This window comes from Lissotriton vulgaris, chromosome 10 (genome assembly GCF_964263255.1).
Source record: "Lissotriton vulgaris chromosome 10, aLisVul1.2, whole genome shotgun sequence".
NCBI classification, from domain to species: Eukaryota; Metazoa; Chordata; class Amphibia; order Caudata; family Salamandridae; genus Lissotriton; species Lissotriton vulgaris.
In genome coordinates, this window is record NC_141698.1 from 1156819063 (window position 1) to 1156832417 (window position 13355).

Sequence of the window (13355 nt, forward strand, 5' to 3'; positions counted from 1 at the left end):
AACGAAGCAGGTGCTGCTTTATTTTATCTAAGTGCTTCCTGTGCAAGCTAACTTTGTAACTATTTTACAACGGCGCTGGCAGCTTGCTGGCGCCATTGTAAAATAGATGCATGAGTAGGCTGGGCACAGGTCTGCTTTCTTTCTTCCCAAATCTACTGTGGAAAATCAGCTGTGATGCTGGATAGAGACCTTTGCATCCTTGACTTTCACGAGCTCAATACCCGTGCTGTTCCTGTGACCAGGAGCTTCTTTCTCTTCATCTGCTGAACTGATCTTTCTCTGACCTTTTATACACACAAGAGACACATGAGCTCGCACAGAAGACCCCCCCCACCACAAAATCCGCAAATCCGCGGATTCGCAAAATCCGCGGATTTTGTGAATCCGCAAATACGCAAATCCGCGGATTGCGAATCCGCAAAATCCGCCCATGCCTAGTTGGAATCATTACAGATTTTCTGGTTTCACGTTTTGAAATTCTGCCATCTGGGCATTGATTGCACATAGGGTGCTGTTTTGCTGTTTGCACCACAGCGCACCTTTCAACAGGTGGGCCGTGCACAAACGGGAAGAGTCCACTCTATTACAGAAAATTACTGACCTCAGGCCAGTCACCAACTAATGCTGTGCTGGGGGCAGGGCCTTCACGTGAGAAACAGAGCGGCTGCTTCAAAGCTGTATCGCGTTTCACAGTGTAGTCGGAAACCCGCCTGAACTTTAAGGAGGAATTAGAGATCCCCTTGTAGGCAGGTGCAGAGCGTGACTGTACCCACCTGCAGGGATATCTCTGCAGGGTCCATGGAACCCCCTTTCAACCGGCCAGAGAGCTGCCCACATTGGGCGCACTGACAGTGTATTTGTGACGCATTTTCAGGACACCTCCTGACAGCTTCTTTGCCTTTGCTCACACGTCCACAATACAGTGCAGTCGCAGAGACAAAGAGGCCACGCCCCCACGCATGGGAGGGAATGTGCTCTTGAGATAGCGCCGGTGCAGATGTGTGCCAGCACCATCAGTATTACAGAAGGGACCGCACAAGCATCTACAACCCCTCTGTAATACCAAAGTTCCCGGGGGGCTCCCAAAGCGGGTGCATATGCCCATTGCGCCCCCTTGGGACCTTTCTGTAATACGGCCCCCGGTGGGTATCTGCCTCGTTTCTCGCTCGACCCTTTACATCAAAGGTCGCTGTTTTATATTTCATTCTTGGCTCCTTCATTTACTTGGGGGTGTCACACCCCAAACACCCCTGATGAGATGTCCCTCAATATTAGGTACTTCATGCTCAGCTATTTACTGCTGAATTCTGAACATCCGACACACAGCTCCATATAATGATGCATGATGTCACTTCTGAGCACATGTTACTTTCTTAATATATCTGGAAACATGGCAAGTAACAGCTCACCTGTAGAAGCCCAGAGCTCCCAACCGGTACTGGAGGGCAACCAGAACCACATCTTCATAGGCTGCTAATGCTGACCCATCAAACGGAGAAGCTGATCCTATTGTAAAGCCTCCGCCATGGATCCAGAGCATCACCTGTGAGGTGGAGGAGAAAGTATAGGGTGAGAGATTTACAGGTGCCGCAGACTCACATCACCCCTTGACTCCAGACACACTCAGAAAGTACAGAGTGAGAGTATTTACAGGTGCCGCAGACTCACATCACCCCTTGACTCCACAAACACTTGGAGAAAGTAGAGTGAGTGTTAGACAGGCCTCGTAGCAGGACCGATCCCCCCCCGCATGGCGGGGCCTGGACCCCAGCTCCTCCTGTGTCCTAGATGAGAACTATCCCGGCAACCCACCGGGACAACCCACGACCCGTAACCAACGGAACCCCAGCTCATGAACACCTCGGTATCGGCTGGCCCGGGCCCCCTTTCAGCAACACGGCCCCCGGCCCAGCCGCCATTTTGGACACTACACAAAAAGGCCGCGTGGCCTCGGATCGACCCCAACCCCGGGCCTGGCCAGGCCCCGACATCAAGGCACCTTCATCCACCCTGGGGGTGAAGAAACCACTTGGCAGGTCAATGGGAGAAGGGGTGTCGATGGCTCTCCTCCGCCAGGTGTCGATCGCCCCCAGCCTCCCCGGGCGCTGCCTCCACCCCCCTGCTGGGTGTCTGGACTCCCTCATCCCGGACCTCCCGGCCTCCAAGTGCGAGGGGCCGGACATCAAAGGACGCCAGACCTATAACTGGGGCAGCTCCAGAGCAGGAAGGCAGTTGTATCCTGGAGTCGAGAAACTCATCCTTGGAGACCTGCTGGCGCTGGCGCGGCCCTCGTCATCGTGAACCATCTTCGGAGCCTGCTGGCGCTGCCGCGGCCCTCGTCATCGTGAACCATCTTCGTAGCCTGCTGGCGCTGCCGCGGCCCTCGTCATCGTGAACCATCTTCGTAGCCTGCTGGCGCTGCCGCGGCCCTTGTCATCGTGAACCATCTTCGTAGCCTGCTGGCGCTGCCGCGGCCCTCGTCATCGTGGACCATCTTCGTAGCCTGCTGGCGCGGCCCTCGTCATTGTGAACCATCTTCGTAGCCAGCTGGCGCTGCCGCGGCCCTCGTCATCGGGAATCATCTTCGAAGCCTGCTGGCGCTGCCACGGCCCACCCTTGCTAACCCTCCAGCTCGAGGATTGTGAGCCCCATCTCTCGCCGTACTGTACCGGACCGGTACTCAGACTGTCCCGCTACCCTTGCTCCTCAAAGAGACTAGAATTGACGGGATCCTCGTATCCTGGTCCTACTGTATCGCTTATCACCTTGCCTCAAGATATATATATAAAAGTGTGCCGAACTCATCGCTGTATGGTGTCCATCTGTGGGGAGGGGAAGTTACCTGTCTGTACGATTACTGGAGTGGGCCCTCACCGGAGGCCTCTCCCCCTGTACTCGGCCGACCCTCCGGGTCTCCGTCTAACATTGGTGGCCAGCGGCGCGATCCGAACCGACGCATAATCGTACAGAGAGTAACTCACCCCACAACACACAGCTACCATGACGACAAAGGAGAGTGGAACAACGGAAAAATTCCTGATGGAGAAACTAGAAGAATACAGCCACAAGGAACTGAAACAATTCTGTATAGAACTGGGCATTGCTACCACAGGACTGAGCACGAAAGATGACCTCAAACACGCCTTGGAGTCTTGGGCGGAGACAGAAACGCCCGTACCCCAAAACCAAAACCTCCGAAACAAGCACCGCTCCTACAGAGGAAAGAAGACCGGCCCTCTCGTCCGAGGAGGCCCGAGAATGGGAGAAGAGCCGGCTCCACGAATTAGAGCTGGCTCGACTTCGCTTAGATGGGGAACTCAAATTGGCGGAACAAAAAATATCCCTCGAACACATGCGGCTCCGAGAGGAGCGAGAAGAGAAAAAGAGTCAGAGAGAGCTGGAAGAGAAAAGACTAGCCTACGAGCATGAGAGCAACTTGAAGGAACTGGAAATTCGGAAACAAAACAAAGACCTCGGAGTCTCCGGACACCAGAGCCCCCCTGCCCCTACGGACCCCAAGGTCCACATCCCCAAGGATGTCGTCAGAGAATATTACCGGAACGATGATATCCAGCAATGGTTCAAAGCCTATGAAGTTGCAATGACCTCCCACCGGATCCCACGGAGCGACTGGGAAGCCGGGTTATGGGGGAGGTTTGTCAACGAAGGGTGAGACGCCCTGCTGCAACTCCCTGACCATCAGATGACGTCTACGACCACATGACGGCCGCCCTCCTTGCTCGATACGGGCTCACGCCGGAGATGTATCGCCAGAGGTTCCGCGACTGCAAACGGATCCCGGGTACAACTTGGGTGGAGTACGTGAACTTCTTTAGCCGAGCCTTCAAGGGGTGGATCAAGGGCAGCCAGGTGACCACGTACGAGCAGCTATTCGACCTTATTGTATGGGAGCACCTCTCCAATAACTGCTTCATCGAGCTCAGGTAGCACCTCCTTGACAGTAAACTGACTGAACCCCGAAAACTCGCCATCTAAGCAGACCGATGGGAGAGCACACGAGTTCCGCGAAGCTGGCCCAGCGACCAGAACAGGGCCTCCCAAGGGCCCCATCGCCCCCGGGGGGGCGGAGGAGGCCAGGGTCGGGGCCGAGACTCCGTCCCGATAACCACCACCAGCAACAACCCGCCCCGACGCGACCAGGGTTCCGTGCCAACGTTACCTGCCACCGATGCCAACGACCCGGCCACTACGCCAATGATCTCAACTGTCCGAAAAACCAGAGTCCCATGCCCCGCCAGGTTGCTGCCGCCGCCCTGGGAGAAGAACAGGCCCAAGAAGACACCGAAGAGTACGAACCAGACCAGCCCGAGTGGGAACCCGCCGCCATGTCCCTGGTCTGTCTAGTGGAAAGGGACCTGGTTCCGCGGGCGCCCCTTCCCGCCAACACGCAGAAGTACAGCCAGTGGGTCACCATTAATGGACGCCGGGCTGAAGCCCTCCGTGACACCGGGGCCAGTGTGACCGCAGTCCGCTGCCATCTGGTGACCCCGGACCAGATATTACCAAATGTACTTTGCCCAGTACGGTCGGCCGACAACTCCGAAAGCCTGTGTCGGATGGCCTGCGCCCCCTTCGAGTGGGGGGGTATCCGGCATGTTAAAAGTGACTGTCCGCGACGATGCCCCAGTAGACTGCCTCCTGGGGAATGACCTCGAAAGTTCCCCCTGGTCAGCCGTTGAGCGAAGAGAGCACCTGGGGATGCTGGGCCTCCCTGAAGGGGTCTGCGTAACGACCCGGTCATGGCCGCCCGCGCCATCCCCAGCCCCGAAGAACCAGAATGGCCAGAACCCCCTCTGCCAATCGTCACCGAAGGAGCAGCCCCGGAGCTCGGTTCCCCGGAGTCCAGCGAAGAAGGACTTGATCGGCTCCGGGACCTTCCAGAACTGGCCCAGTGGCGTCAGGAGGGTGGCCCTACTCAGGAACAATTCCGACAGGAGCAGAGAACATGTCCCTCCCTCGAGGGACTCTGACAGCAAGCCCTCACCCAAAGCGCAGGAGACACCTCGGGGGCCCACTGGGTTTATTGGGACAATGACCTGCTCTACAGTGAGCAAAAGATTGCTGAGTTGGGGGCCAGCCGGGTGCTGGTGGTCCCCCTCCGCTTCAGGGACTTCCTCTTGAACCTTGCACACGATGTGCCTCTTGCCGGACACCTGGGGCAAGACAAAACATACAGCCGCCTGGTGACCCACTTCTACTGGCCGAAGATGCGAAATGATGTGGCCAACCACTGCCGGGCCTGCCCAACCTGCCAGGCCAGCGGGAAGAGCGGCCGAAAACTCAAAGCACCCCTGCAGCCCTTTCCCATCGTCACCACCCCGTTTGAACGGGTGGGAATAGACATTGTGGGGCCCCTGGAGCCCCGAACAGCCCAAGGACACCGGTTCATCCTGGTCCTGGTGGACCACGCCACCCGCTACCCTGAGGCCATTCCTCTTCGGACCGTGACGGCGCCCGTGGTGGGCTGAGCCCTGATGGGGATCTTCTCAGGGGTGGGCTTCCCCTGGGAAGTCGTCAGTGACAGGGGCACGAACTTTATCTCTAAATACATGAAGTCCCTATGGCAACAGTGAGGGGTCACCTACAAATTCTCGACCCCCTATCACCCGCAAGGAAATTGGCTGGTGCAGCGGTTTAACCGCACCCTCAAGGGGATGATCATGGGTCTGGAGGAACCCCTACGTCGCCAATGGGACGTGCTGCTCCCGTGCCTCCTGTTCGCTTACAGGGAGGTCCCCCAGAAATCCATGGGCTTCAGTCCATTCGAACTACTGTATGGACACCCCGTCCGGGGCCCCCTCAGCCTGGTCAAAGAAGGGTGGGAGGTGGCCCCTCAGAAGACTCCCCCGGATGTGTATAAGTACCTCTTGACTCTCCGTAACCAGACCCGGCGGTTCAGGGAACTCGCCAAAGCCAACCTCGAAGCCAGCCAAGAGGACATGAAGCGCTGGTATGATCAGCATGCCTCCTCCATCGAGTTCGAGCCAGGACAACAGGTCTGGGTGATGTCCCCGGTTGAACCTTGCACCCTACAGGACAAGTGGATGGGGCCCTTCAAAGTAGTAGAGCGCAAGGGTCCAGTCACCTACCTGATCGACATGGAGTCACCCCGGAACCCCCTACGGGTCCTCCACGCCAATAGACTCAAACCCCACTTTTTCGCTCGGAACTTAGCCTCCTGATGGCTACCGACAGTGGGGCTGAAGAAGACTCTGAGCCCCTCCCTGACCTGCTGAAAACACTCGAAAAGGACGGCTCCGTGGAAGGGGTCAGACTCTCCGATGCCTTGTCCCCAGAGCAACGTCAAGACTGTCGAGACCTTCTGCTCCAATTTGCCGACCTGTTTTCCCTCATCCCCGGGGTCACCCCCTGGTGCCTTCACGACGTAGATACCGGGGATAGCCCCCCTATCCGACACAGGGCGTATCGAGTACCGGATCGAGTACGCGCCTGCATCCAGACAGAAGTCTCCAAAATGCTGGCTCTGGGAGTGATCGAGCCATCCGACAGCCCCTGGGCCAGCCCAGTCGTGCTGGTCCCCAAAGCTGCCGCCCCGGGCGTTGCCCCCGAGCTCAGGTTCTGCGTGGACTATCGGGGCCTGAACGCTGTTACCAGGACCGACGCTCATCCCATCCCCCGGGCAGATGAGCTGATTGACCGCATGGGGGCCGCCCGCTACCTGAGCATCTTTGACTTAACAGCGGGCTACTGGCAGATCGGCCTCACCCCCGGTGCCCAGGAGCGATCCGCCTTCTCTACCCCGGATGGCCACTACCACTTCAAGGTGATGCCATTCGGCATGAAAAACGCCCCCGCCACCTTCCAGAGACTCGTGAACCAGGTACTGGCGGGCCTCGAGGAATTCAGCGCCGCCTATCTGGACGATATTGCTGTGTACAGTCGCCACTGGGCAGAACACCTCCGCCACCTCCAAGAGGTCCTGCACGCCCTCCAGCAGGCCGGTCTTACCATCAAAGCCAGCAAGAGCCAGATTGGCCAAGGGTCTGTAACCTACCTGGGACACCAAGTGGGAAGCGGCCTGGTGGCCCCCCTCCAGCTCAAGATCGCTGCCATCCAGGCCTGGGAACCTCCGGTCACCCAAACAGAGGTCCGAGCCTTCTTGGGGCTCACCGGGTACTACCGGCATTTTGTAAAAGACTATGGCAGCATTGTGGGGCCCCTCACGGAACTCACATCCAAGAAGAACCCCAAAACCGTCAGCTGGACTCCTGAATGCCAGGCGGCCTTTGAGAAATTGAAGACCGCCATGTGCACCGCCCCCGTGCTCCAGGCCCCCGACTACAGCCGGGAGTTCATAGTACAGACAGACGCCTCAGATCATGGCGTGGGGGCTGTCCTCTCCCAACTCAACCCTGAGGGAGTTGACCAACCAGTGGCCTTCATCAGCCGACGCCTGCTGGCCCGAGAGCAACGCTGGGGCACCATCGAATGGGAGGCCTTCGCCGTGGTGTGGGCCCTCAAGAAGCTCCGGCCCTATCTCTTCGGTACCCACGTCCGGGTGCAAACAGATCACCGACCCCTGCAATGGCTAATGCAGATGCGGGGAGAGAACCCAAAGTTGTTGCGCTGGTCCATCTCCCTGCAGGGGATGGACTTCACTGTGGAGCATCGTCCAGGCCAAGACCACGCCAACGCAGACGGCCTGTCACGCTTCTTCCGCCTCGGCGAGGAGAGTACCCAAGAGGATGGATGACTCTCCCTGCCTTCAGCTGGGGGGGACGCATGTTGGACAGGCCTCGTAGCAGGACCGATCCCCCCCCGCATGGCGGGGCCCGGACCCCAGCTCCTCCTGTGTCCTAGACGAGAACTATCCCGGCAACCCACAGGGACAACCCACGACCCGTCACCAACGGAACCCCAGCTCATGAACACCCTGGTATCGGCTGGCCCGGGCCCCCTTTCAGCACCACGGCCCCCGGCCCAGCCGCCATTTTGGACACTACACAACAAGGCCGCGTGGCCTCGGATCGACCCCAACCCCGGGCCTGGCCAGGCCCCGACATCGAGGCACCACCATCCACCCAGGGGGTGAAGAGACCACTTGGCAGGTCAATGGGAGAAGGGGTGTCGATGGCTCTCCTCCGCCAGGTGTCGATCGCCCCCAGCCTCCCCGGGCGCTGGCTCCACCCCCCTGCTGGGTGTCTGGACTCCCTCATCCCGGACCTCCCGGCCTCCAAGTGCGAGGGGCCGGAGGGCCGGACATCAAAGGACGCCAGACCTATAACTGGGGCAGCTCCAGAGCAGGAAGGCAGTTGTATCCTTGAGTCGAGAGACACCGAGACGAACTCATCCTTGGAGGCCTGCTGCCGCTGCCGCGGCCCTCGTCATCGTGAACCATCTTCGGACCCTGCTGGCGCTGCCGCGGCCCTCGTCATCGTGAACCATCTTCGTAGCCTGCGGGCGCTGCCGCGGCCCTCGTCATCGTGAACCATCTTCGGAGCCTGCTGGCGCTGCCGCGGCCCTCGTCATCGTGAACCATCTTCATAGCCTGCTGGCGCTGCCGCGGCCCTCGTCATCGTGAACCATCTTCGTAGCCTGCTGGCGCTGCCGCGGCCCTCGTCATCGTGGACCATCTTCGTAGCCTGCTGGCGCTGCCGCGGCCCTCGTCATCGTGAACCATCTTCGTAGCCTGCTGGCGCTGCCGCGGCCCTCGTCATCGGGAATCATCTTCGAAGCCTACTGGCGCTGCCACGGCCCACCCTTGCTAACCCTCCAGCTCGAGGATTGTGAGCCCCATCTCTCGCCGTACTGTACCGGACCGGTACTCAGACTGTCACGCTACCCTTGCTCCCCAAAGAGACTAGAATTGACGGGATCCTCGTATCCTGGTCCTACTGTATCGCTTATCACCTTGCCTCAAGATATATATATAAAAGTGTGTCGAACTCATCTCTGTGTGGTGTCCATCTGTGGGGAGGGGGGAGTTACCTGTCTGTACGATTACTGGAGTGGGCCCTCACCGGAGTCCTCTCCCCCTGTACTCGGCTGACCCTCCGGGTCTCCGTCTAACAGTGAGAGTATATACAGGAGCAGCAGGACCCACATCACCCCTTGACTCCAGACAGACTTGGAGAAAGTACAGAGTGAGAGTATTTACAGGTGCTGCGGGACCCGCATCACCCTTTGACTCCAGACACACTTGGAGAAAGTACAGACCACGAGTATTTACAGGTGCTGCGGGACCCACATCACCCTTTGACTCCACACACACTTGGAGAAAGTACAGAGTGAGAGTATTTACAGGTGCCACGGGAACCACATCACCCCTTGACTCCAGACACACTTGGAGAAAGTACAGACTAGGAGTATTTACAGGTGCCGTGGGACCCACATCACCCCTTGACTTCACACACACTTGGAGAAAGTACAGAGTGAGAGTATTTACAGGTGCCGCCGGACCCACATCACCCCTTGACTCCAGACACACTTTAGAAAGTACAGAGTGAGTGTATTTACAGGTGCCGCGGGACCCAAATCACCCCTTGACTCCAGACACACTTGGAGAAAGTACAGAGTGAGAGTATTTACAGGTGCCGCTGGACCCACATCACCCCTTGAATCCAGACAGACTTGGAGACAGTACAGAGTGAGAGTATTTACAGGTGCCGTGGGACCCACATCACCCCTTGACTTCACACATACTTGGAGAAAGTACAGAGTGAGAGTATTTACAGGTGCTGCGGGACCCACATCACCCCTTGACTCCAGACACACTTGGAGAAAGTACAGAGTGAGAGTATTTACAGGTGCCACGGGACCCACATCACCCCTTGACTCCAGACACACTTGGAGAAAGTACAGAGTGAGAGTATTTACAGGTGCCGCTGGACCCACATCACCCCTTGAATCCAGACACACTTGGAGACAGTACAGAGTGAGAGTATTTACAGGTGCCGTGGGACCCACATCACCCCTTGACTTCACACATACTTGGAGAAAGTACAGAGTGAGAGTATTTACAGGTGCCACGGGACCCACATCACCCCTTGACTCCAGGCACACTTGGAGAAAGTACAGACTAGGAGTATTTACAGGTGCCGCGGGACCCACATCACCCCTTGGCTTCACACACACTTGGAGAAAGTACAGAGTCAGAGTATTTACAGGTGCCGCGGGACCCACATCACCCCTTGACTCCAGACACACTCAGAAAGTACAGAGTGAGAGTATTTACAGGTGCCTCAGGACACACATCACCCTTGACTCCAGACACACTCAGAAAGTACAGAGTGAGTGTATATACAGGTCCCGCAGACTCACATCACCCCTTGACTCCACAAACACTTGGAGAAAGTACAGAGTGAGAGTATATACAGAAGCCGCGGGACCCACATCACCCCTTGACTCCAGACAGACTTGGAGAAAGTACAGAGTGAGAGTATTTACAGGTGCCGCGGGACCCGCATCACCCTTTGACTCCACAAACACTTGGAGAAAGTACTGGGGGGCATATTACCAAGGGGGGCAATCGGCAATTATCACCGGTTTAGCGGCCGTTTTCGGTCGCTAAGTGGCGATAATTCTATTGCTATATTAGCAAGCTGTCGCTAACTGATGTTAGCGACAGCTTTTAGGCGATAGCGAGCGGTTTGGAGCCCGCTTTGCATGCCAGCGATATTTATCGCTAATGACATGCAAAGTGGGCGTACCCAACCTGTTAGCGACTGAAAGCAGTCGCTAATGTCGCTATCGCCTATTAGCAAGGCGGGCGTAGCGATGGAAATATTCCCGCTATCGCCAAAAACTAACGCCTGCTCAGACCAGTTCTTAGCAATGTTATCCAATGGGAGGTGGATAACATGGCTAAGAGCATTTCATCGCAAATGCGTGAATATCGCTGTCTTCTCAGCGATATTCACGCTATCGCCGGAAAAATTATCGCTTTGGAGATAAACGTTGATAATAGCACGTTATCGCAGCGATAATTTCCGGCGATGCTTAGCGATAAAAAAATGGTTGCTAAGCCTAGTTAGCGATAAATATCGCTACTCGTTGGTAATATGCCCCAGAGTGAGAGTATTTACAAGTGCCTCAGGACTCACATCACCCCTTGACTCCACAAACACTTGGAGAAAGTACAGAGTGAGAGTATTTACAGGTGCCACTGGACCCACATCACCCCTTGACTCCAGACACACTTGGAGAAAGTACAGACCACGAGTATTTACAGGTGCTGCGGGACCCACATCACCCCTTGACTCCACACACACTTGGAGAGAGTACAGACTAGGAGTATTTACAGGTGCCGTGGGACCCACATCACCCCTTGACTTCACACACACTTGGAGAAAGTACAGAGTGAGAGTACTTACAGGTGCCGCGGGACCCACATCACCCCTTGACTCCAGACACACTTTGAGAAAGTACAGAATTAGAGTATTTACAGGTGCCGCAGGACCCACATCACCCCTTGACTGCAGACACACTTGGAGAAAGTACAGAGTGAGAGTATTTACAGGTGCCGCTGGACCCACATCACCCCTTGAATCCAGACAGACTTGGAGACAGTACAGAGTGAGAGTATTTACAGGTGCCGTGGGACCCACATAACCCCTTGACTTCACACACACTTGGAGAAAGTACAGAGTGAGAGTATTTACAGGTGCCATGGGACCCACATCACCCCTTGACTCCAGACACACTTGGAGAAAGTACAGACTAGGAGTATTTACAGGTGCCGCGGGACCCACATCACCCCTTGACTTCACACACACTTGGAGAAAGTACAGAGTGGGAGTATTTACAGGTGCCGTGGGACCCACATCACCCCTTGACTTCACACACACTTGGAAAAGTACAGAGTGAGAGTATTTACAGGTGCCGCGGGACCCACATCACCCCTAGACTCCAGACACACTTGGAGAAAGTACAGAGTGAGAGTATTTACAGGTGCCGCTGGACCCACATCACCCCTTGACTCCAGACACACTTGGAGAAAGTACAGAGTGAGAGTATTTACAGGTGCCGCTGGACCCATATCACCCCTTGTACTACAGACACACTTTGAGAAAGTACAGAGTGAGAGTATTTACAGGTGCCACGGGACCCACATCACCCCTTTACTCCAGACACACTCAGAAATTACAGAGTGAGAGTATTTACAGGTGCTGCGGGACCCACATCACCCCTTGACTCCAGACACACTTGGAGAAAGTACAGAGTGAGAGTATTTACAGGTGCCACGGGACCCACATCACCCCTTGACTCCAGACACACTTGGAGAAAGTACAGAGTGAGAGTATTTACAGTTGCAGTGGGACCCACATCACCCCTTGAGCCCAGACACACTTGGGGAAAGTACAGAGTGAGAGTATTTACAGTTGCAGTGGGACCCACATCACCCCTTGACTTCACACACACTTGGAGAAATTACAGAGTGAGAGTATTTACAGTTGCAGTGGGACCCACATCACCCCTTGAGCCCAGACACACTTGGAGAAAGTACAGAGTGAGAGTATTTACAGGTGCCGCTGGACCCACATCACCCCTTGAGCCCAGACACACTTGAAGAAAGTACATACCATGAGTATTTAAAGGTGCCGCTGGAACCAACATCACCACTTGACTCCAGACACACTTGGGGAAAGTACAGAGTGAGAGTATTTACAGGTGCCGCGGGACCCACATCACCCCTTGACTCTAGACACACTAGGAGAAAGTACAGACCACGAGTATTTACAGGTGCTGCGGGACCCACATCACACCTTCACTCCACACTTGGAGAAAGTACAGAGTGAGAGTATTTAAAGGTACTGCGGGACCCACATCACCTCTTGACTTCAGACACACTTGGAGAAAGTACAGACGACGAGTATTTACAGGTGCTGCTTGACCCAGATCACCCCTTGACTCCAGACACACTTGAAGAAAGTACAGAGTGAGAGTTTTTACAGGTGCCACAGACCCACATCCCCCCTTGAGCCCATACACTTGGAGAAAGTACAGACCACGTGTATTTACAGGTGCCGCAGGACCCACATCACCCCTTGACTTCAGATACACTTGGAGAAAGTACAGAACATGAGTATTTACAGGTGCAGCGGTACCGACATCACTCCTTGACTCCAGACACACTTGCAGAAAGTACAGAGTGAGAGTATTTAAATGTAAAATTGATACTTGTATAGCGCACTACTCACCCGCAAGGGTCTCAAGGCGCTTGTACGAATATCGCTGTGGAACCCGTCCTGGCTTTCCCTGTGAGGCGTCCACTCCTGGGCACCCCCAGAGTGGAGGCCAGGCATCCTTAGCGTTGTGGGGGCCGTTGTGGAGATTAAGCAAGCTATTGCCCAGAGTTGCAGAGTGGGACTCTA

General features: G+C 55.9%; 1 protein-coding gene across 1 annotated transcript in view; it reads right to left on the reverse strand.

The window, feature by feature from the left end:
• The window catches only part of LOC147689506 (fatty acyl-CoA hydrolase precursor, medium chain-like), a 332562-nt gene that overhangs the window by 262425 nt on the left and 56782 nt on the right, over positions 1-13355 (reverse strand). The window contains exon 4 of the mRNA XM_086942263.1: positions 1410-1543. Within this exon, the coding sequence (XP_086798389.1) occupies positions 1410-1543 (134 nt within the window). The remainder of the gene's footprint in view (positions 1-1409; positions 1544-13355) is intronic.